The 24626-nt window shown below is 32.2% G+C and overlaps 2 protein-coding genes across 2 annotated transcripts; both read left to right on the forward strand.

The window, feature by feature from the left end:
• The first annotated feature begins 5695 nt into the window (after positions 1-5695).
• LOC141720760 (zinc finger CCCH domain-containing protein 48-like) lies at positions 5696-16221 on the forward strand. The gene is made up of 9 exons (XM_074523370.1): positions 5696-6577; positions 7423-7518; positions 7970-8059; positions 8217-8318; positions 8637-8783; positions 8981-9100; positions 9172-9231; positions 15637-15734; positions 15821-16221. Exons 1-9 carry the CDS (start codon positions 6104-6106, stop codon positions 15960-15962), a joined length of 1329 nt encoding a protein of 442 aa, XP_074379471.1. The 5' UTR covers positions 5696-6103; the 3' UTR covers positions 15963-16221.
• Positions 16222-22812: 6591 nt separating this feature from the next.
• Positions 22813-23193, forward strand: LOC141719465 (uncharacterized). Its single transcript, XM_074521846.1, has one exon. It carries the CDS (start codon positions 22813-22815, stop codon positions 23191-23193), a length of 381 nt encoding a protein of 126 aa, XP_074377947.1.
• Positions 23194-24626: the final 1433 nt, after the last annotated feature.

A 24626-nucleotide genomic window follows, 5' to 3' on the forward strand; every position in this document is an offset into this window, starting at 1 on the left:
TGCCTGACAAAGGACAGTTCTACAAGTATGTCGGGCTCAACCAAGTTTGGGTTCCGAAGAAGGGTTAATCCATTTTGTGTTGCAGGGCATTAAAACAGGTGAAACTAGAAGTGTGGATTCTTGACAATGGATCATCAAGACATATGACCGGAGATAGAGCCCTGCTATCAAATATGGATTGAGAAAGCTGGCCCCCTGATTACCTTTGGAGATAACAGCAAAGGTTTATCTGAGGGATATGGATGTTTGCAAGCTGGGAATGTTATCATTGTAATTTTGTATATTGTGCTAGGTTATTATCAGGAAGCAGTATTTAACATATAGCACCAGTGACGAGACTTGAGAATATTACGACATATCAGACACCTGCTGCACATTACACTTGGAATTGTACTCTAGTAAGATGTGTACAAGTGTACTCCTGATTGGTGAGTCAAAAGAGGAAGTCAGTGCACCACAGTTCATGGACTTTGCAGTTGCAGATCTATTGGACTATGCAATCTCTTCTTCACAATCTCACTTCAGGTTGGTATGAACGAGTATACTGCTCAAGCAATCGTCAAGGAAATGGTATGGCACTCTAACAGAAGTTATAATTTTATATGAATAAGTAGAGTCGTCATATTAGTAACTATCTTATCACTAAGCACAATCATATTGTTTTATATGTGCAGTGGTATATTGTTTATGCAACATAACAATTAGTATCTAAAAGTACTTGACAAGTATCGGTCAATGATATCTTGTTAACATTATGTTGCAGATATTTGTAAGCTTTTGATATGAATGAGAATTACTTAGACTTTACCCTAAGTGATCAATATTTTATCAAAAACTCATTCATATTGAAAAACAAAATCAAACTTCTTTCTACATTAGTGATTTCTTATTTCATGTAAAATCTTTTGAAATCACTATTGTAAATCATTTTCTCTCTATTACCATATATTCTGTGATACAGGTTCAGTCTCCAATGACTTTCTTTCATTGATAGTCATGAGGTTGAAAACCCACAACATCTATCCCAGACTGTAAAGACAAACATAGAAACAGAACCAACCAACACTCTCTTACCAATAAATGTAGTATGAATGAGCGTGAGGGAGATAGTGCCTTAGTGCACCACATAAGGAAGGTTCTGTAGTCAACCCAGTAGCTCTGTCTCCTACATAGATGAGTAGTATTTAAACCGAGACAACTGCTAGCCCCCATACATCTTCTCAAAAAGATGTAATGGCTGAAAAGGCACAAAAACAGTTACTAGATTCATTCTCTCAACAGGGTGCGTCTATTGAATTTTGCCTGTCGGCCAAGGTATCCGATGTAGTGTCACCACTTCAAACATAATCAATTCTTGATACACAAGGAGAGGTTACACACACAAAGGATGAGTTGACGGAAACAAGAGTTTCGACCATTTTAAGGTCAGATTCGATTGTTCAAGGTTCGTTAATGGACCAATTGCCTTTACAGGTGTTAGGAGAGGATACTGATCCAAAAGCCATATGTCAGTGGTCAGTTTCTACCTCCCCAGGCTTAAATCCCCTGGATGCATCTGCGGATAGTGGATCTGACATAGGCGCAGATCGGCAACTTGTTGACAATGATTCAGATATTACCTGATGAGTCACAAGGAAATGTCTTCACAGACATTAGAAGGGAACCTTGATCTTTATGCTAAATTCTTTGGATCATTGTTTACCTTCCCAGAATTTAAATCTGGAACCCTAAAAGGGAAACTAGCAACTTGTAAATTATGACTCAGATTCATCTGACGAGTTTAACAAGGATGGGGATTTGTGAACTCCCATTGCACCACCTGTGACCTCCTTAAGGATGGCTAAGGTGATTTTCCTTGCAGGTACAACTGGATTATGGAGCTATGAGAGAAGAGTGATACACTGGTGAGAATGAGTGTAAACACGAGAGGAGAGAAGAGTGAAATACATGTGAGGTACACTAAAACACAATCACACACTCACAGTGAGGAAGAAAGAGAAACTACTTGTTATTTCTTTTCCAACCAAGTGAAATATGAGAACTCCTTCAGACGACGACATACATTCCTTCTTTAAGGGGGAGATAAAAGCTTAAGTAATAGTTTGGAGGATTCCTCAACTAAGGGGGAGAAATAGCAGGGGGGAGGAAGAAAAAGATCCTAAAAATGTACACTACACCACACCATTGTTGTTTCTAACTACGGATCCTATTGTACGGGAGAGGTGGTAAACACAAGGTGATTTCCTAGTAAGGGAAGAAGCTGTTAGGGGAGTACCATTGGTTTTTATCTGCGGATCCTATTGTACGGGAGAGGTGGTAAATGAAGGTGATCTTCTTTAATCAGTTGATTCTCATAGGGGGAGAAGCAAGAGATATAGGCTTCTCAACAGGAAATGTGGTTGTACAAATGAAGATGGAACTACTTGAAGATATGTTCAGTCTAGAGGAACATCTACTTGGAATCTGGAAAATATTAAATCTAGTCTAGAACTTTTCTACTATTTACTTTGCATGTATGTTTATATCTTTTTCTTATTTGTTAGTTGAGTTATCCTCTAGGTATTTGTGTGTTATTGTCTAACAAACAAATAGGGGGAGATTGTAAGTCATATGTCATAGCCTATTTGTATATTCGAGGATTCAACTCAACTCAAATAAGAATGTAATAAGTAAATAGTGGATCTACCGTCAGAGAGATCTCGCAAAGTAATATCTGTCAAAGGATTCAGAAACAAGGTTCATCTACAGACTTGAGGAGTTAATTCACTGGAAGAAGTTCAAGAAGTTGATCAAGCCTCAGTGATATAAATCAAGATCGTGGATTTAATCAAGTGACAGAGATCTCGCCAGGGTATCAATTAATTACAAGGATTTAATCTGAAGAAAATCAAAGTGTCAAAGTCAAGACATGAAGAAACGTCACGGAAGTTAGTCACTCATGAACCAGACAGTACATCGAGTGTCAACGTTGAAGTGGTGGAATTGATTCATAATTCTCAGTGATTTCAGAAGATATTCAGAAGAATGGATGCTGCTCAGGGTTAGTATTAATTCTCTATTAATTAATTAAGTCATATAATTTAATTAAGAAAATAAATTATATCTGCAAAGATTAATTTATTGATTAATTAAATTAATTGATTAATTAATTCAGAATTAATTTTAGGAATTTTCAGAAGTTTAATTGGATTAAATTCAATCTTAAATCAGCAAGACAATTGAAAATGAACTAGCATGACAATCTGGATTGTCATACCGATTGTCATGCCAGTTCAAAAGATTGTCCTACCGATAGTCATGCTGGTTCAAACGATTGTCTTGCTAGCTCAAAAGGATAGTCTCACCGATTGTCATACAAGCTTAAAGGATTGTCATTCCAATTCAATTAATTCGGCTGTTGATAAATAGAAGCAGAAGTCATTCAACTCAATGATCTCAATCATACAGAACACATTCAAGAACAAAGAAAAGAAAGCAGCCGCCTTGAAACATTTTATTTTCTTCTCTGCTTACATCAAGATCAAAATTCTAGTTTGTTAATGTTAAATCCAAACCACTAGAATTATTTATCTTGTTCTTGTGTAACAATCTAGCGGATCAAAATCCCTAGAACTTAATCTCAAATCGCGTTTAGCATTTGATTCTAATTATTGCAAAAATAGAAAAAGTTCATGTCGAATTTATTCTAGATTTGTGATAATTGATTTGAGATTAATACCTTGTAATCGATACAGTTGTTGTAACACCTTTCAAGTTTAATAATATTTTTATTTAACTTGAATTTTGTTTCACATTTTTTATTCCGCATTTATTCGATTATTTGGTACTGTTTGTATTCAACCCCCCCCTTCTACAAACACATTGGGACCTAACACTTCCTTAACCGTAAGTCCTCCCGCACTTAAGTTCTGATATGACCTTAAGTCCTGATATGACATTAAGTCCTGACTTCCAGTAAGTACTGATTCCAGTAAGAACTGATATTTCTTGTTTGTTAAGATAGAAAACTAAACATGAAACATATTATACATGACATCTCAAATATATCCAACAAGTTTGGTAGTCGGTCGGTCGGTACTTGCTGAAATTACTTAATTACCCTTACTTAATTATTCTAATCCTAATTATTGGGTCAATCAGTTCTAATTTTAATTGATATTGAAGTGAAATTCCTCTATTGTTTTACCAATTTCTATCTATTTTATATCGAACTATATATCATTATAATTTATATTAAATTTAACTTCTACTAGCAATTTAAATTTTAATTCATATCGTGTTCTATATTATTCTAATTCGTTACTTCGGGCTAAATTAAATTTAAGCAAACTAAATATAAATATTGAAATTTAGTTGATATATAATGTGACTGTGGATAAGATAAAATAATAATACTATCAATCCTCATAAAAAAATTATACTAATTAACTTAATAAACAAAATAATATATTTTATTTATCCACGATAAAAAAATACATTATACAATTGATTCGGACTAATACAAAAATCTAAAACAAAAATACAATTCAACCAACAAAAACACAATCATATATACTAATTATTCAGTCTAAAACAAAATTAACTTATTGATCCAGACTTTAAAAAAATTAAAATTAAACTAAAAATATTTAGTTTGATTTGGTCGGTATATTGGGCATTGGGCTAAAATAAAATAATGTAAACCACTGATCCGAGATAAATCAAATTTATATTAGACTAAGTATAATTCGTATCCTATTGATATGAACTAAAAAATAAAATTTTAATTAAAACATAAATATTAGTTTTTAAAAAATACACATAAAATTATCAATAAAAACTATGTGGTTCAATCAGTGATATTGTCTTTTTCAAATATCTTTTATAGAGTTATAGTTAATTGATTAAATAATCACCATGCTAAAATAATATTTTTTAAAGTCCCAATATAATGGAGACATTATATTTTTATCCTCAATAAAATAATAATTTCATTACAATAATATTTTCCCCCTTACGAGTGCTATCACTTTAATTTCGTTACTGTTAGTTAGTGGCCCGATTTATGAGGCTCAAAAGTCGAAGGCCCATAAGGCAACCATGGGCCAACCGTTGCACTAGTAAATCAAAGAAAAGTAACCCCCTTCAACATTGATGTTCCTCCTAAATGTAACGGTCGAAGCATTTATGTCCGAGGTTTGGATAAATACACTAATCTATACACACAATGATATACACAATTTTAACAACGATGACATATACAATTTTGGTACAAACACAGCTCTTGTACGTTTCATCTTACTCATAAAAGGCCGATTACTGATTCTCACACCGGAGGTGAATCGGGAAATAAACCTTCGCATTCTTCTCCTTGCAGGTCCGACCAAAGAACGCTCCACACGATCGAAGGACGTTCTACCATCATCAGAAATTTGGTCGTAACAGTTACAATAATATTTTCCCCCTTACGAGTCCCAATATTTATAATGTTCTATAAATGTTCTACTAATATAATTATCATCAAGTCATATCACTTAAACTTTTAAATGAACAGAATTGAGAATTAAATTCACTTTTTTAAAAAAAATTATATAATATTAAAAAAAATATGTGTCAATCCACGTGTCAGTATCCATATAATATAACCCGGATTATATCCGCCGCTTATCACATCCTTATCGAATTTGATTTTTAGCGAACAAAACCCGAATGGGATCGGATCGATCGGTAAGATCCCGCTCCATTTACAAGCCTGCCCTGACGTTAGAATTAAGCTGGTCTATCATCACCCTTGCCTTAACCGACTAAATTTCCCACACCCTGCCCTGAACTTACCCTGCGAATATTCAAAATTAGGGTTCCTTATTCCTAATCTCTCAAACCCTAATTTCACATACCAATCCATCGATCCAATCCATTACTTATGTACACACACACGTTCATTTTCATCAATTTATCCTAATTTTGTATGATCACATCCAATTTACGCAATTCATCTCATTCCAACACTCCAAAATCCATTCTTACCTCTTTTCAATTCACCTGTTAAAAACACACAGAGAGAGAGAGAGAGAAGATACAGAGAGAGAAGAGAGAGGGGGGTGAGAGAGATCAAATTTTTATAATGGATGTTGATGGGAGTAAGCGTGTGTTTCAAAGATTAGGTGCTCATTCGAGTTCGAGCACGAATACGAATTCAAATAATTCAAATTTCAATAAGAACAAGAGTCAGCAAGTTTGTTTTCATTGGAGAGCTGGAAAATGTAATAGATATCCCTGTCCTTATCTGCACCGGGAATTGCCAATGCCGCCTCATCAGCAGCAACATCAGCAGTCTCGTATGGGGAACGGAGGAGGTGCGGGGCTCTCTTCTAAGAGACCGTATGGATTTGCAGATGATCAGGTCAATATGCCGCGCAGGAATTCAAATTTTAATAATACTTGGGGGAGATCTCAAGGCGGTGTTGTGAGAAAGATGGAGAAGATTTGTAATTTCTGGATGCAAGGGAATTGTAGTTACGGAGACAGATGCAAATTTTTGCATTGTTGGTGTACTAATGCCTTTACATTGTTAACGCAGCTTCAAGGTCATCAGAAGGTAGTTTCTTTTAGTTATTGAAGAAATTGTGTACTATTTAATTTGGGCATTTTACATATTTTGCAATGCATTAGATATCTATAGAAAGGGGTATTGAGGTAGTCAATAGAGTATTTAAGAATCCTTGAAGAAAATTTAAATATTGCTTGGCTTGAAGTTAAGTTTGAAGTATTCTAATTGCCGAGTTAGGAACAGGAGGATATGACTTAAAGTATTTCCCATCTGCACAATAATTGATAAAAGCAGACAAACACTAATTGACATGTAATAGACAGTGTAATCCAACTGCAAACTATAGTAAACCACGTAGAGTTATGCCCATACTTAAAACTTTTATCGTTATGGCAAAAAAAACATATGGCGTAAATTACAAAGACAAGATAGTAATGTGGTCTTGCTTATGATCAGTTCGCGTAAGGGGTAACTGCTTGTACATCTATAGTCTGCCATAAAGCCTAATAAATCAAACTGGGGACATGAGATGCTTGGAATTTAATTTTTTTAATAGTATGCTTCCTTTGTTTTTGCTTAAGCACATGCCTATAAAATTTAAAGACTTGTAATTTGAGGCATTTATGACCTAAAGAAAAACATTAATGACCAACTGTTCAAGAATCAAGACCTTATATCTTTATCCGCTTTTATTTAAAATTCGACATTTTTTTAATCCTACAGCATTTTTAAATTGTTTGTATTTCTGGGTACAATCTCGCCTGTATCTTTATTTTGTTTTTATATTACTCACTTTGTTTTCAAATGTCTTTGTCTTATAGGTGTCTTTGTATCTTTCGTTTGGGTTCTGTTAGATGCTTGATACTTGTACTAAGTGAAGGTTATGTAAACAGGTTGTTAGTGGAATTGCTCTGCCTTCTGGGTCCGACAAGCTTTATAGCGGGAGTAAAGACGAGACTGTTAGAGTGTGGGACTGCCAGTCTGGACAGGTTGATATAGCTTTTCCTATCCTTTTTAATAATAATCATTTATTGAAACAATTTTTTTCAGTCCCCTCTAAACGGACTTTCTTTATTCTAGAACTATTTGAGTGTCCATGTGTGTGTGTGTGTGTGTTTCTTCAAGAGAAGGGATTACTTTCTAGTTATGTTTCTTATTTATTTTGAAGGGTATTTAGTACAGTCTATGTAATGCAATGAATGATGATGCGCTTTGTTTGAGATTTGTTTATAGTGCCTCAAAATTGTGATTTGTACTCTAGGAACACCAGGTTATAAATCAGTTAATGATTAATTAAAATAAAGAAAGCAACAGAAAGAAGGCTTAAGTTTCTTTCTGGGTTTTTATGTTTAAGGTATAAAACAAAGTATTTACAATAAAACTTTCCATCAAATTAAATAAGCTAAGCACTGGAAATGTGGTTTTCTATTTTTTCTGTAGTGCGGAGCAGTGATTAATTTATCGGGTGAAGTTGGGTGTATGCTAAATGAAGGACCATGGATTTTTGTAGGTCTACCAAATACTGTGAAGGTAAAGTTGAAGTGAATATATCGAGTATTCTAGTTGCTATCTGTTTATATCTGTATTTGCTTATTTCAGTTCATACTATCGGTATTCAACGCATGCCTTATTTTCATGTACTCAATCTAATCATTTATTTCACCACTGGAGTGTACTGATTTGGCAGGCATGGAATGCTCAAACCACCACTGATCTTAATCTTGATGGACCTGTTGGCCAAGTATATGCCCTTGTTGTGGGAAATGATTTACTTTTTGCTGGTACACAGGTATACTGTTACAACTAGGTAAACACTTAGGATTAGGTCTCCTAAATTGAGATGTACTCTTGTTTAAGTCAATTTATCTTGTTAGAGTTCTCCTTGTATTGTAACAAACACGTGAATGATCCCATCTTGTAAGAGAATTGTATATTCAAATACTTAATCATTTTCATCCTAAAATATATTATAGGATCATAGTAGTGCCTTTGTATACAACTGGAACTATTCGATTTACACACAATTTGGTAAACACACACCAGGGGTGTTTTTATTTTTTATACATCTCTATTTTGTGTTTAGTAAGGAATCTGCAATCTGCTGCAGGATGGATCCATCTTGGCGTGGAAATATAATGCTGTTACAAACAATTTTGAACCAGCTGCACAACTCAAGGGCCACAATCTTGCTGTTGTCACCCTCGTTGTTGGTGCAAATAAACTTTACTCTGGATCTATGGATAATTCTATTAGAGTACGTCGATTAATAGTTGTTGCTGTATAATATTTTTTCTTTACTTTTTTTTTTTAATTTTTTAATTTTTATATGGTAGTATGATACTCGACTATGCCTAAAGGAAATTCAGCATATTACAGTGGCTTTATTTTTCAATTTTAATTTTTTTATATGATTAATTTCTTAAATTGTATCGCTTGGTAAATTGCTTTCAGGTGTGGAGCCTCGAAACTTTGCAGTGTTTACAGACTCTCACAGACCATACATCAGTCGTGATGTCTGTTCTTTGCTGGGATCAGTTTCTTTTGTCATGTTCTCTCGACAAAACAATAAAGGTTCCCTTTTGTTAACAATGAGATACTTATGCCAGCTGGAATTTTTTTATTTAGGTGTAGTTATTATGCAGGTATGGGCTGCTACGGACAGTGGAAACTTGGAAGTAACATACACACACACTGAGGAACATGTATGTCTTTTTCTCTATTTTACATAATTTTTTTTGCTTTGTATCTGATAACTGATATAAAATTAAAATCTATGTTTTTATTGCACCACGTCATATATATTCATAAAAACTTTAGCCGGTTGTGAATTCATCTCAGTTAATCATTATTATCTTAATCAGGCAGCGCCAGCACTTATTATTTTTGCCATTATTTTCTAAATTATGTTTGAGGGAAAGTTAACTATTTACATCAAGCATAGCTGCTGCTACGGATAATTATTATTAATATCCGTTGTCAATATTTGGCCTGCAATGTTACGTGGACTTGGGTATGGGTGTTGGACATGGGTGTGGATATAGGTATTTTCGATATGGATCCAGACTTGGACACGGGTGCCCGGCATGTAAGCTTAACAAAAGTAAAATTGTTTATAGACTTAAAACAAGTCCAAGACTGTCCTTATAATTGGCTTTCAAATATAATCAAATATAATGTCCTAGTTGTTTAGGACATTGTTTGTATGTATGAGCTTCAACAAGGTTCCTTATTTTTATGCCCTATTATTATAATGATAATAATAATATATTTGAAATGTAATAATGGTGGGAAGAGAGATGAAGGGTGGAAAATGATGTAACAATTTTTTTTTATTATTAAATGTGAAATAGGGCTTCACTAGAATAGCCTTAAAAATAGGGCATTTGAGATGTGTCTTAGCATTTTAAGGCACATTTAGGACTTAGGACATTGTTAAAGCATTTTTTTTTGTCCATTGCCTTAAATTTGGATTTTGGACACCATATAAGGCATCTCTTGGACGTGCTTTTAATTGTGTATGTCTACTACACATAAGTAATATACACTTAATTCTGTATGTTGAAAACATCACAAGTCAAAATAATAACATAAAAACAAGTCATCCATGGACCTTGTTCTCTTTTGTGGAGACCTATTTCATTTTGAACTGGAATGTTGCAAGGTGAAGTGTCCTCTTCTAATAAGAATAAAGATCTTACTCAGATTTCATACCGACGCCGTCCATCCGTCTGATGGAGGACACGTGTACGAGGACAAAATAGAGAGTGCAGCAGTGTTATTAAAGGAGAGATGCGCACCGAGGCGCTAGGGTTCCTTGGAGCCTAGGCGATGAGGCGCCTCATCGAAATCAAACGAATTTATTTAGAAATTGAATTATTTATTATAAAATTTTGCAAAAACACCACAAACAAGAATATGAAACTCGAAGGAACTTCCATGTTGGATCAGTTTTCTTACTATTACTTTTTTCGGTAGTCATTGCTCATTTACGGTGTAAATTTATACATTTATATTAGTATGTAACTGGAAACACAAAAGAACAACCAAATACATGGTATATTTGTATGTATAACTCTAAGAATATACACTATATGTATACATATTATTTATTTATTTATAAACAACCATATACATGGTATATTTGTATGTATAAATAAAAATGTGTATTAATTATAGAAAACCAACAAGCGCTAAGGTGATCTAACCCATAAGAACCACTAGTATTTCTCAACCGCGGAAGAAAACAGAATATACATGGATTGCATGCCATATCAATAGAGAACAATCTCAATTGTAATTAATTAGAATCTTTCAATAATTAAATTATTATATCTCATTAAATGGAGAAAACCCTAAACTTGGCCGACAAGTAATATACTAATAATAAAGGAGAAACAAATATTTATTATTTTCTACTACTAAAATCTGGAATATGCCCAATATATTTTATTTATCTGATATAATTAATATTTAATAAATTAAAATCAATTTTTCCTCAACAATAAGATAAAATAATTAAACACTAATATCTTAATTTCGTGCTCTGCATCATTCACCTCGCCTTTGAAAAAACTAATCCACCAGTTTTTATAATATTCAAGAATCAACATGCAAAGGGAAGGATTAAAGCATTTGAAGCTTACTAAGATTGTAACGAAGGAAATGATGCGGTGTTGGGTTGGCTAACAAACTTCCGGGATTCAAACATTTTTGCCTCTGCAGGCACCACCTAACTAGTAAGGTCAGAATACCAATTGTTTTGCTTGGACAGAGATTGTATGAGACGGAAGACATTTAGGTAGAGCTTTCATATTATCTGATATACACAACTTCCAGATGGTACAGGAATTGAAGTAGAGGAACATACTCCTAAATTTAAAGTGCATATAGCAGAAAGTTCCTTTTTAATTGATGAAATGTAGTATTGTGGATCTTCAATATGATTTAATGAGCATACCTAGCGGCAGTATTCCATAAATTTAAAGTGCATATAGCAGAAAGTTCCTTTTTGATTGATGAAATGTAGTATTGTGGATCTGCAATATGATTTAATGAGCATACCTAGCGGCAGTATTCCATTATTAGCTGAAGCAATTTAGCTTTCATCAAATGATTAAATTATCCAAACCATCTTGTTGTAGACTGTAATTGTATTTACAGAGGATTAAGAGCCAACTTCTGAATTGGCCCAGGCTGCTAGGCTAGCTTCTGGAGCAGAAAATTAAGATGACAATTAGTAAGTACTAAGTAGCAAGGAAAGGTGTTATTATATGACAATCGAAGCTGAAGCAAAAGGAAACGTAGGCAAGCTTGGGAATTAATTTGCGAACCCTGGGTGTGTGATTATATGCTAATGACGTATATAATTTTCTGGCAAAGCTTGACAATATCTAACCATGTTGTTGCTTGTGCAATGACCTTTTTTTAGCAATTACTTAAATTTTGCTACATTATCAGGAACCCTTCTCAGTACCAGAGCCTGCTCTCCTCTAGAATCCACAATGGCATTGCATGTGAAATTATATTTTTAAGCAACTTGGATTGCATCTTCGTGCTTAGAAGGAAACCTATCAGATTTCTGTTAGTGTTAGTTGCTAATGAGATATGCCCAAGAAGTGTCTCAGGCAAACATTTCTTGGGGACCACCTACCAGTTCGCAGCAATCCGTCTACGTGGTGTGGGGTCTAGTAGCATGGTCCTTGTCAGGGTTTACTTCTTAAAAGATTTGTCATAAAAAATAATATGAGGCATGCAAAGATTAGCATCTCCCAAAGACTCTTTTCACAAGTGGAAGGTGTTCTATAGATTGCATATCTCTTTCTTCATGAACTAAAAAACTTAAGCTGTTCGAGATGGAAAATCTTCTGTTGATAAATACGTAGAATAAATTTTATTTTAGTTCATCGCTTACAGTGAGAAACTTTTGTTACTACTAATTTACTAGGAATGAAGTTGTTCATTGTTTGACATATAAAAAAATCCTATGCTTTTTCTAGTTTTATTTTTTGCCGTTTCCCCTATCCAGGACTTTTTATTAATTGGTGAATCCCCGTATCCCCGTACCCGTATCCCGTGTCGCCTTCTCCGTGCTTCCTAGATTCACTCTTTGTTTAAAAGATAAAAAAACTGGCCAACAATACTCTTTATAACCACTCCTTACTTTAAAATTTTATATTTAAAGAGAGCTCAAGGTAAAGTGGAGAGAGAAAGATGATGTCTATATTACCTTATTATAAACTAATATGAGTGGTAGAAAGCAAAAAGAAGGAAAAGAGGCTCTTAGGGATTTGAGGAAGCACTGAAGTCTCTTTTACAACTATATCACCACCCACTCCTAAAATTTAACTTAAGAGTGACAATAAGGATTCTCTTGGAGATGCTCCAAGGAAGCTACTCGGTATTATAAATATATGTTGCCCTTGTATATTTTAGTTGTGTTGCATATAACAAAAATGGGGATTATTTTCACAATATCTCTCTATTATTCACTCCCACAATATCTCTCTATTATTCACCCCCTCTAAATTCTGTTCGTTTCCTCTGGAAATATCTCTGTTCTTTAATTTCCTCCATCTAATCTTAATTTTAATTATTTAGCAGATCTTACACATCATCCAACCATAATTAATTCGCAAGGGAAGTTTACATGACCACTTGGGTAGCCACACTTCAAACTTTTTGAACCAAAAGTCGCTAAAGATGTTTGTGTTTTTAATTATTTTCAAGAATGCAAACAGGCAATAGCTAATTAAGGTGTCATAGATCTAGAATTTTTTCTATTTTGAAAAAGCCCTGTTTCTTTATATAAATAGAGTTTTATTTGTATAGAAGCTTGTTTATACCTTTTTTATCTAAAGAATGAGTTCCAATATTAGTTAATGCCTTCACATTACGTGATTATACTTGATCGTGCTTCCGTGCACCTGTGAGATGCATGTATGGATTGTTCCATGTAGTTGATATTTCATTTACCAATTTGAATTGCGGGGGTGATACTCGGAAAGTCTAGCAGAGTAATTATATAGTATTTGCTTTTTTAGGTATGTAAGGTTTGGAAACTTTTGTTGTACATAGTTATTGATACATACATTTGACATATTAATAAGTGAAATGCGAAGAACTTTTGTATCGTCGTGGTCATATTTTTAGAGATTAGTTGGAGGGGAAGTCACTATTTCATAAAGTGTAGTTCCCGTTTGTGTTTACTTATAGAAACATGTGAAGCTCGTCAATAACTGGTCACTGGTGTTTGGACTTGGTGTTACATAGGACACAAATCTTTAGATGTGGTACAGTATGTTACTCAAATTCGGCTAGAAGTGTCCGACGTGGACACGTGTCCAAGTATAGACTCGGCAACATTTTAAAAAGTATACATGTTTTTGACCTAAAATAAGTGTCCGAGTCCGAGTGTCCATGTCCAAGTGTCAAGTGTCTGACACGGGTACTTGAAGGTAAAATGAAGATTTCGAGTAACATAGGGTACGGGTATAAATTATATATTGAATATAACCCATGAATACGATTTAGTTTTTAATAGAGCTTATAGCCTGTACAAGGCGTGTTTATTTTTAAAGATTTTATTATTTAAATTTTAATATATTATTTCATTTTTATAGATTTTTTTCATTCTTTTGATAATTTTTTAGTTATATATAGTATCATGTGTGAATATATTATTACATATTAATCTATTAATCGGTTACTTATATTTTTATTTTACATGTATATTTTGAAACAATTAAATTGTTGATGGGATTTGAACCTTAAACCACTGTATAGAATAACTTTTAGTATTATATGTAATGGTTCTCATGTATTTAGTTTGAAAGATCTAACAGTTATGGCCAAAAGCGATAAACAAAATTAATGTGTTGACCAAGCTACAAATTATGTTCATGTTTGCTTATTATAATATAGTATGCTATGAGAAGTCAAGATAGTCTCTCTCTCTCTCTCTCTATATATATATATATATATATATGAAGATTATCACTGGAAATTAGTAAAAGAACGAGATTGTCTAATGTCATAATTGAACTGGAACTTGCAGGGGAGGGTTTAAAATGTTCAAATTCTTGAGATACTTCTATTTTCTTATTTTAAGATATCTTCATTTTTTGTTTTCAACCTGTATTGTAAAAGTTGCGTCCTTGGCCAATTGATCAACTGATTAATCTGAAGTCAAGTGTGAAGCTACCAATTTGATCTGCCAAAAATGCTGAAAACACAGTATTTTAATGACGTGCGTCAATATCAGATCAATATTGAACCAAGTGGCAAAAGAATTGGATCTGATCTGGTGAAGTAAACGTAACTCTTCTACAGTGAAATAGTTTATGAGGATTGATTCTGGCTTATTTTGCTTGTGCGAAAAGGTAAAATATTCTTGACATTTTGGATTTTGGGTGTAATATATCAAGAGCAGGAGACACTGGTTCTTTTTGGTTTATATTAAGAGTTCGATGATATTATAAGAGAGGGTGGACAAGATAGAGATGAGTGATGACCAATGTAAGATGAGATGAAGGGGTTGTTGCAGAGCTGGAAAGAGACTCACATCTTGATTAAATAAAAAATGAAGCTTCGGAGCACATTTGATCGATGTTGTCCCATGATCCGTGATGAGCGTTGCGTTCCAGAATTTACGGCTCGACCCATGAACCTGCGTACCACCAGTTTGGAAGCATACAAAATTACCTATCAATATTTTAAAGGAGAAACTCATATATCTGCAAGGCTGCTAGCTCGGAAGATTTCCATTTGGTTTATCATACGCTTGCAGTTTAGTATCCCTGCCTGTGAGATGCTTGAAATTTGAATGATTAATCATTTAAGCTATCATCTACACTGATGCACATATATTACAACTTAGCAATAATACTACTATATAGTAGTAGATATAGCAATATTACAACTAAGCAAAAATAAAGAAATAGTAATAGCAATATTACATATTTTTACATCTAGTTGCCTTAGTAGTGTCTATTGTTTTCTTTTTGTGGGTTTAATTCGTTTACCAGCAATGTACCTCGTTTTTGCATGTATGTATCTCACAACTTAACTTGATAGAAGGACATGGTTTAATTTTAACGTATTTGCTGTAGGGTGTACTTACCCTCTGTGGAATGCACGATGCAGAAGCCGAGCCAGTCTTGTTATGCTCATGCAATGACAATACCATCCGTGTCTACGATCTGCCGTCGTAAGTTTGAATTTCCAACAGCAGAATTCATCTTTATATACTTTCTATTTAGTATGTTTATTTAAATACTTCTCTTGATGGTTCAGTTTTTCGGAGAGGGGGAAATTATATTCAAAGGAGGAAGTTCGATCCATGCAAATAGGTCCATCCGGTTTGTTTTTTACCGGTGATGGAACCGGTGAAGTGAGAGTATGGAAGTGGTTGGCTGAACCAGCAGCAGCTCCTTGATTGGTGATACTGTATGTAGTCGTCATAATGCATCTCTTATCGTCATATTTTAAATAAGTATCCTTTCATTTATAAGTGCGAGTTCTGGGATGACCCGTGAGATGAGTGGATGCAGGTTTTGACTTTTTAAGTTGTGACACCATTATCATCATTGTATCTTAAGAGTGTAAGATTAGTGAAAGAAGGTTTTGACTTCCAAGACGGGACCCCCATTATCATCATTGTATTGTGTATCATATAAAGGTGTTCCTTTTGCATATGATTTGATTCCAGGAAGAGGTGTGTTTATGCCTTTACTACCACAGAGCCCGGTCGTAAGTTCTCTATTATACATGGACCCTAATGAGTTATATACCAATCTTGTTTTTAGTTTCTTCTGAACCATGGCTGTGTTGAATCCGTCCTTGTCGTTTCAACTTCATGCATTAAACTGAAATGGAGTTGGTTGGATTTCGTATATTGGTCTTCAGTTTCTAGGTTTAGAGCAATCTTGTAGACAACATAAAGGTAATGATATGTAGCTCGCTGGAACATTTAAAATTAAAATTTAATTTTTGTTTCAAAGAAATGGGCAAGAGATGTCAGTTCAGAATCAGATAAACGAGCCATGGACTAAACATACAGAGCTTGGCCACATGTCAGCCTTTAGGCCTTGTTTGGATTGGGGGTTGAGGAGGGAGGGGTTGGGCTAGGTTAGGCTAGGTTGAACACTTATTTCATTTGGATATAGGTGCGGATTGAGCAGGGGTAGGGGTTGAATTCTTGACATGTTTGGTTTCGGGTTGAAATAAGGTTGGTTTTTATTATATATAAATTATATGTTGAAAAAATAGTGGATGTTTTTAAATTTATCTACAAATTTTAACTAAATTTTAAAATATTTTTTAAAAATTAAAAAAAAATTCTAAAAGAAAAAAATGAAAAAACTTTAATAGAGAGAAAGAAAAAGAGAGAGAGAGGATGAATAAAAAAAAGTAAGCTACCATCACCTCAAATTGGGATATTGAAAAAATTTAATTTTTGTATTGCAAATTAACCTCTACAACCCTTAATCTTGATGAATCCTCACAAAACCCAATTCCTATTTGACAAATTTTCCCAAACATGATTATTTTGAATCCGTCCCAATCCAGCCTCACCCACTCCCTCTCAACCCCATCCAAATACAGCCTTACTAGTAAGAGCATGTTTGCATGTGTTTAAGGAGTGTTAGTCTTCCTTTTGGATAACTGTTAAAATTTGATGTGCTGTGATGTGATTAGAATTTTTTCTTGGTTGGTGATTGAACTAAAAGTTTTGGTGTACTTAGTGCATTTCCAAACGCGATGCTATAAAATCTAGCTGGCAATCAAAAATTTGAAAATATATCTAATATGTCAAAAAGACACCTCTTTAAAGAAACACTTGTTAGCAAAATTTTTAAATAACGAAAATCTAGCATGCTATATATATCGAATAAGAACCGTCATCTATATCAGATCTCCAAAATAAATATATTCTCCCGCTCCCGCTCTATTCCTACTGCTCTATCCCTAGTTATGTGTGCACATATACATATTCATAATCTAATATTTATTATATATATGTATTACTTTTAAATATTATATTTTAATTTTATTTAATATTAAGTGTAAAATTATTTTATTATAAAATTATAAAAATTTCATTGTCTGTTTTAAAAAAAAATCATTGTTAACTAAATTTATTATTTACTTTTATAACTATTTTAATTTAAATTATGTATTAATAAAAATTACTTATAAGCGATAATAATTAAATTAATAAATATTTTATAATATATAGGTAATGTTTGTTAACCAGGCTTTCAGATGTTTAGATTGTTATAATTGTATCAAAAAAAAGTTTTTATTAATTATATATTTTATTTTTACTTGTATTATATTAAAAAATTAAAAAATATATTTATTAATAATTCATTTAAATTCTCTCTTTTTTTCAAAAGATAGATATAAAATATGAATAAAATCATTAAAATTTAAAAATAACAAATTAACAATCAATATTATTTTTCAAATATGACTAACCATTATAGCTCATAACATTAAAGCAATTTTTTTAAAAGATTCAACAAATTTTAGATAATATATATATATATATATATATATTACATTGTTTTATCTAATAAAAATAGCTACTTCCTTAGAGATCCTCTTAACTCGTTTACCCTTTTTTACTAAATGTCGGGGAATTCCTCTATTCAATCCTTTTATTTTTGTACACATTTTATTAGATATCTCGCTTGTACACATTTTATTTTTGTTTGTCGGGCTTCTCTCATATTCCCCAAAAAGTGGATCCCGTTCTAATAGATTCGAATAAATTAAATACGTGTATTAAGGGGTCATTTGTTAACCCTTGTACCATACCAAAAGTATTGGATAAGGCTTGAATCACCGGTTCAGATTGTTTGATAAATTTTTTTGTTAGGTGGATGAGCCAAGAATTCAGCTGGAAATATAGCTGGATGGTTCATGGTTCATATAACCTCAGAATATAGTAAGTTTTATCAAGTGATATCAAGCCACTAGACCATAATGCAAAAATATAATATATTTATTTATAATACATACGTGATTTTCTTAAAAAAAGTATAAAATTAAAATTCTATGCCATATATTAATTTTATTTAACATTTATACTTATATTTTTAGTTTTTAAATATGTTTATATTCAAATAATTATGTGGATTTTATTATGAATACATTTGTCTAAAATTTGTTTAATAATTTTAAAATTAAACTTACAATTATATATTTTTCATGTTTACGACTGAAAATATTGTTTACTCTTTAAATGGATAATATTTATTTAAAATATATGTATGATTTTATTATTAAATTTTCAAAATACGTGTAAATTGTTATTTGATTATTAAGATTAAAATACAAATTAATTTTTACATATACGTAAGGATATGATCAACAAATATTATCGTTCAAAAATTTTGATATTTATTTACCAAACAGGATTAACAGTCCAGCATTCAGATTATCAATCGTTCAAAATTTTAATCATTCAGAAAAAATGATTCAGATTTAACAAATAACCCTAAAATACAAAATCAAAGAGTTTAACAAAATTGTCTTGATCGTCGGATATTATTCATAAAAAAATAGGAAGAAAGTGTACTTATGACAGAACGGGTCAATTGTTTTTTCACGATAAAGTGATAGACGGACTGCCATAAAACTACTTATTATTAGAACTCAAGGTGATTACGTCTGATAATTTTATGATACATATCGGTTATATATAAAACTTCTACCAACACTCACTAATTAACCTCGAAAATCTAGCAACTCTAGCCTCCAGCTATTCATGGGTCGTCACACGTACGTGTGTATCTCGTACAATTTCTTTTTCAGTTTTTCTGTGTGTGACATTTACGATAATTATACCAATCAAAATATTTCAAATTTATGTATTTTAGTGTTTAGCAGTGTATATGGATACATTAGGCAAACCCTTATTTTTTTATACAAAACTTGCCTTAACTTGCCTGAATGCCTGTGATGTGAAAGCATAATATTTAAATATTTTTCCTCTTTTCAGATTCACATTTTTTCATAATTCGTGGGCTTGTAATGAAGGAATGGAGTCGGCAGTAAACTCATTTTCCACATTTACTTGGTTAAACTTGTTCCGTTTACATCGGTCATTACATTAATTTATTACTGTTGCGCCACCTAAAATTGAAGGTTTGATAATTCAAAACTGTTGACTGACAGGGGAGACTAGAATTGGACGTAGGGTTTCTCTTGGTCACTTTGTACCTATGAACAGCAGTCTTGTTTTTTTAATGAGCATTTCCTTTTATTTTATAAATAATAATAATAATAATAATAATAATAATAATAATAATAATAATAATGTTCTTCTTTAGTGGACTAACATTTTTGATATTTATATATTTTAATAAAACAAATACTAAAAAATTTATTCTATGCCCATTTTATCTTACTTTGAATCACTTATACATAAGTGTTACTATATTTAATGTAATTCAAATATGATGTTTAATAATTAAAAAATATAGGGATATTCGAGCACTTGATAAAATACACACATTTATGTGAAAAATCACTTCTTCCTTGTTTTTGTTTTCCATTCATCGAAATACACCTTTTATTCAATCAAATTAATTAAAGAATAATGCTAAAAGCAAAAAAATGTTACAAAAAATTGTCACAAAATAACATGGCCTGGGTGATGTGGCATAATAAAATAATTCAAATGATGTTATTAATGTAACTGCAGAGGATCCATTTATATTTAACCAACAAATATGTGACATGTGACATTTGTAATTATTTTAGTAACTCATTTTGTACCTCTAGCATTTTTCCTAATTAAATGAATAATTTCCTAAACTGTATATTTAATTTCCAAGACTCCTCTTAATTAATTTAAACTACTCTTTTTTGTCATTAATTTATGAGAAATGCTAGAAGATCAATTTACCATATATATAAAATATGAATAACATTATTGGAACAAGTAATCATGAAAATAATAAATAATAATCACTAAAATTTTCTCTTGTCCCTATCTAAAATCTGTAGGAATAATCAATATATCTAATTTACATTAGAAGAAATTAAAATTCAAAAGATGCAATGTGGCTGGAGAATATAGATCGGTTATTTGCAAAACAAATGAAAGGTCGGTTAAGATTTGCACCCATCAAATCAAGTACTCCCTCCCTCTAGTTACTGGTAGAGTGTTGGACATGGATTTTAAGATAAAGAGAAAGTATAATGTTTTTTTAATAAAAATTTAAATATTTTATTTTTATTCAGGAAAAAAAATTAATTTTTTTTATAAAACTATACGTTCTATTTATTTTAAAATGTGTGTAAGGTACTATTCCAAAACGGTAACAGACCGAGGGAGTATAACACAAATTGTAATTACGTAGATACTAGATACTGTAAATTGGCGCAGAGGATGATTTTGTATATTAATTTGAGTAAATTGAAAAATAGCGGTCCTTGCGTTTTGTTGGCCAATGTTTAAAATCCAGCACTTTAATGGCTTAATATAAAAAAATTAGTGTACTTCCGGCAAATGAATAGGAATACCGTAAATGATTCCAAGGGTAAAGTTATTTGAACACTCTGATTAGCTAAATTACACAGCTTCAACCTGCTTTAATATCAGTCGGCTTGTCCTCCAAAAATCCCAAAGCAGCGGCAATCTAAGCCATATCCCTCCTCTCCGCAAACTTCAGAACTATACTCCTCAACTCTATCTACACAGCACCAACTCCACAAGCCTCCCCACTGCACCTAACTCCACTCTCTTCTCCATCACCCAATATAATATTCATCGCCTCTTCCACGACACTCCCAACTAACGAAAACTTAACCAACCCACTCCTATCCATTCTCCTAATGGACATTCTCACATAAATTCCTACTAACATTGTCACTCTCAATACTCGATATCCAAACACTCTTCTACTCGTTAATTCTACAAAACAATCTTACCTCTGTTTCGGATTTAGAATTCTCACAATTTTCTTCTAAGTGCTTTCTTGGACTGGGAATTGAATGAAAAATATTTGGATTTATCTGGGTTGATTATGGAATATGAAAATATGAAGTCGTGTCTCTTTTTATGTGTTTTAGAGAAGATCGATAAACCCTAATTTAAAATTAAAATTAATAAAGTAGTGGGATATAAATGAAATAAATTTAAATTTACTGTCTTTTTAATGTGTGCCCAAGGCACATAATAAACATTAATTTCCATGAGTTTTGTGCATTTTTATTGATGGAGTTGTTATAAATACAGGGGTCCATCAATATTTTTGATTAGAACATAAATCAAAATGCATCATACTCACTAGAGTTAGTGCCTATTGTGTGCACTTGGGCACATCTTAGAAAATCTCATAAATTTAATTTATTAAAAGAGGACAAGGACCGGAAACATGGATGTGAATATATAAAAACTCTAAAAATATATTTAGTGTTGGGTTGGAGAATGTTCTCAGCAGGAGGGTGAGTCTATGAATATTTTCAAGAAACACATGCGGGGACTGGGAATATAAAACCTTTGACAAACAAAGCTTGAACAAAACAGATGTCATTAACTGTTACTGTAATCTCTTACGAGGGACTCCCTCCCTCCCTAAAAATATTTTATATTTGTGTTATACACGTTTGCCAATACACATTTTTAATTGTTAATATCTTTAATTTCGTAATAGTATTAAATATAAAAATTTCATTATATTAAAATACTCTTAAATACGAATCCAACGAGATCACTCGTGATTATATTTGATCTTATAGATTAGACGTAAATTAACAGTCAATTGCTTAGCATGAATAATATCCGAAGTCAATATAGAAAATGTATATCGGGACGGAGGGAGTATTATTATGTTAATACTATTAAACAGAGCAACTTTTTTAGTAACTTTTATTAGTCGCCTAAACAGTGTTTATCAAAAAAAAGTTGGTGTAACTGTATAGGTTACTCAGACAATTCCCTAGGGAACATTAATTAGGTATTCAGCTCACATATTAAACTTGCCGTCTTTGAATCAAAATTATGGTTCAAAGTTCACACGTACAATGTTGAAATCAATCGGGTCTAATATTATGGTTAACTTAAGTCACACTAAAAATGTGGTGATCGAAATGCATTTGGAGTGACAAGTTCAAATCCAGTATTTTAGGGTCTGAGTAACTTCCCAGCTGCTTACCTAAAAGCACAAGTACACACATGGTATATTAATATATATACTATTATGTGTATATATAGGCACACTCACATATGGTAAACATTATCTTCTGTTAGTTGAGTTAATTAACAGAGAATGAGAACATTAGTCCCATTATTCAATTATAAGCCCAAGAAAAGATTGTTAATAGCTGTTGCAGATGAAGCTTCATTGTACTGTGCTATTGTTCTAGTGGCCTTATTCTTGTTGGCCTTCGTTAGACAACTTGATTATAGTAGTAATGGTGATGACTCTTCTAAAGCATTGATCGGGGATCAAGAAGATTGTCGACAACACCATAAACGACGTGTTTGCGACGAAATATATGTGGTGGAAGAAGGAGAAACACTTGAAACAATAAGCAACAAGTGCAGGGATTCTTATATAGTTGAGAGGAATCCACATATTCATGACCCTGATGATGTTTTCCCTGGACTTCTTATCAAGATCATCCCTGACTCCAACTCCCTTGATTAGTATCAGCTCTCAAATGAACTATCCACTAGCAAAGATTATTTTCGATTCAGTTCGCTTGCTTTTCATAGTATTATAACTGTGCAAAATTTGATATAGATGTCAAAACATAGAAATTGTACTAATGTTAATTATTCAAAGAAGGTTAATTTAATTAAATCTAAAGCTGTTTATAAACGTTGAAATTCAATTACATTATGGACCAATATTTGTGGATCCCTACAACTAAGTAACTTTATTATTGCATTGGTGTATATGCTTTAGGACCGTCTTCGACCTTAACTCCAAATATTCATGTTTTAAATTATTATGGTGTAAAATTGTTTTTCAACCCACTTTAAAACTTACATCAATTTGATTTATACTAACTTTTTTAAATTGTATATAAAACCAAACAAAATCAAATATGGTATATCCCGTTTAATACAGGATTTGGGGAGGGTATGATATACGCAGCCTTCCCCTCATTCCTAAAAATGAAGAGCCTGTTTCTCGAAAGATCTCCGACTTGTGTGTATCTAAAAATGTAAAATGTGAAACTAATAATTTAACATATATGCAAGAATCAATACAAACTTCAAACAAACACAAAAATTTGATCACTTAAATTGAAAAACGTCAAAACAAACCTTAACCCATGATATTATTCACATGAGATTTACTTTTTAAACTGTATATATATTCCCATATTATACTTGTACTCTTAATAAAATAAATTTGTTCCTTTTGTATCACAATATTTTATTAGTTTTAACTTTATTTTTGTACTTTAATAATAAAATAATTTATATATTATAAAAATTATGTAAAATTTGGTATTGATGAGTTAGAATTGAGTATGAGAATAATCTAATTTTTAAATTATTTTAAAATAAAAATTATATCAAAATAGTAAAATGGGTAGGACATTTATTTTAAAATGAAAATTATATCAAAATAGTAAAATGGGTAGGACATGCTCTAAATGTGATCGTTTCAAATCTGTCATTAAGCGGCATATATATTGGATGTATTGTAGATTATTGTCAAAAGCCCAGAACTCCTGAGGTCCAGTAGTGTACTGCTCAGTCTCCAACATCACTAGGCAATTTCAGCCCAAATATTTCTTAAGATATTAGATGGCTTAAGATATAATATGTTCAATTTATTCGAAAAAAGCTAGCTCCGTTGCTCATATTTATCATTGCAAATCACCTTTAGGAATATGATTCAAGTTTGCATGTTCTCTCGCATGCGTTCTAAATTCACAAAAGAGAATATACAACTAAAACAAATTATTATTACTCATTTGTCACAGATTTGCTGAATATGAGACAACAAATTTTAACCATCATATAATATATGTTTAAAAGACCATTTATGCATTTCTGGAAGTGTTTCCTGTTTGTAAGAACAAATCAATAAAGAACATCTAACTACATTTATTATTTTAATTT

Source organism: Apium graveolens, chromosome 4 (assembly GCF_009905375.1).
Source record: "Apium graveolens cultivar Ventura chromosome 4, ASM990537v1, whole genome shotgun sequence".
Classification (NCBI taxonomy): Eukaryota; Viridiplantae; Streptophyta; class Magnoliopsida; order Apiales; family Apiaceae; genus Apium; species Apium graveolens.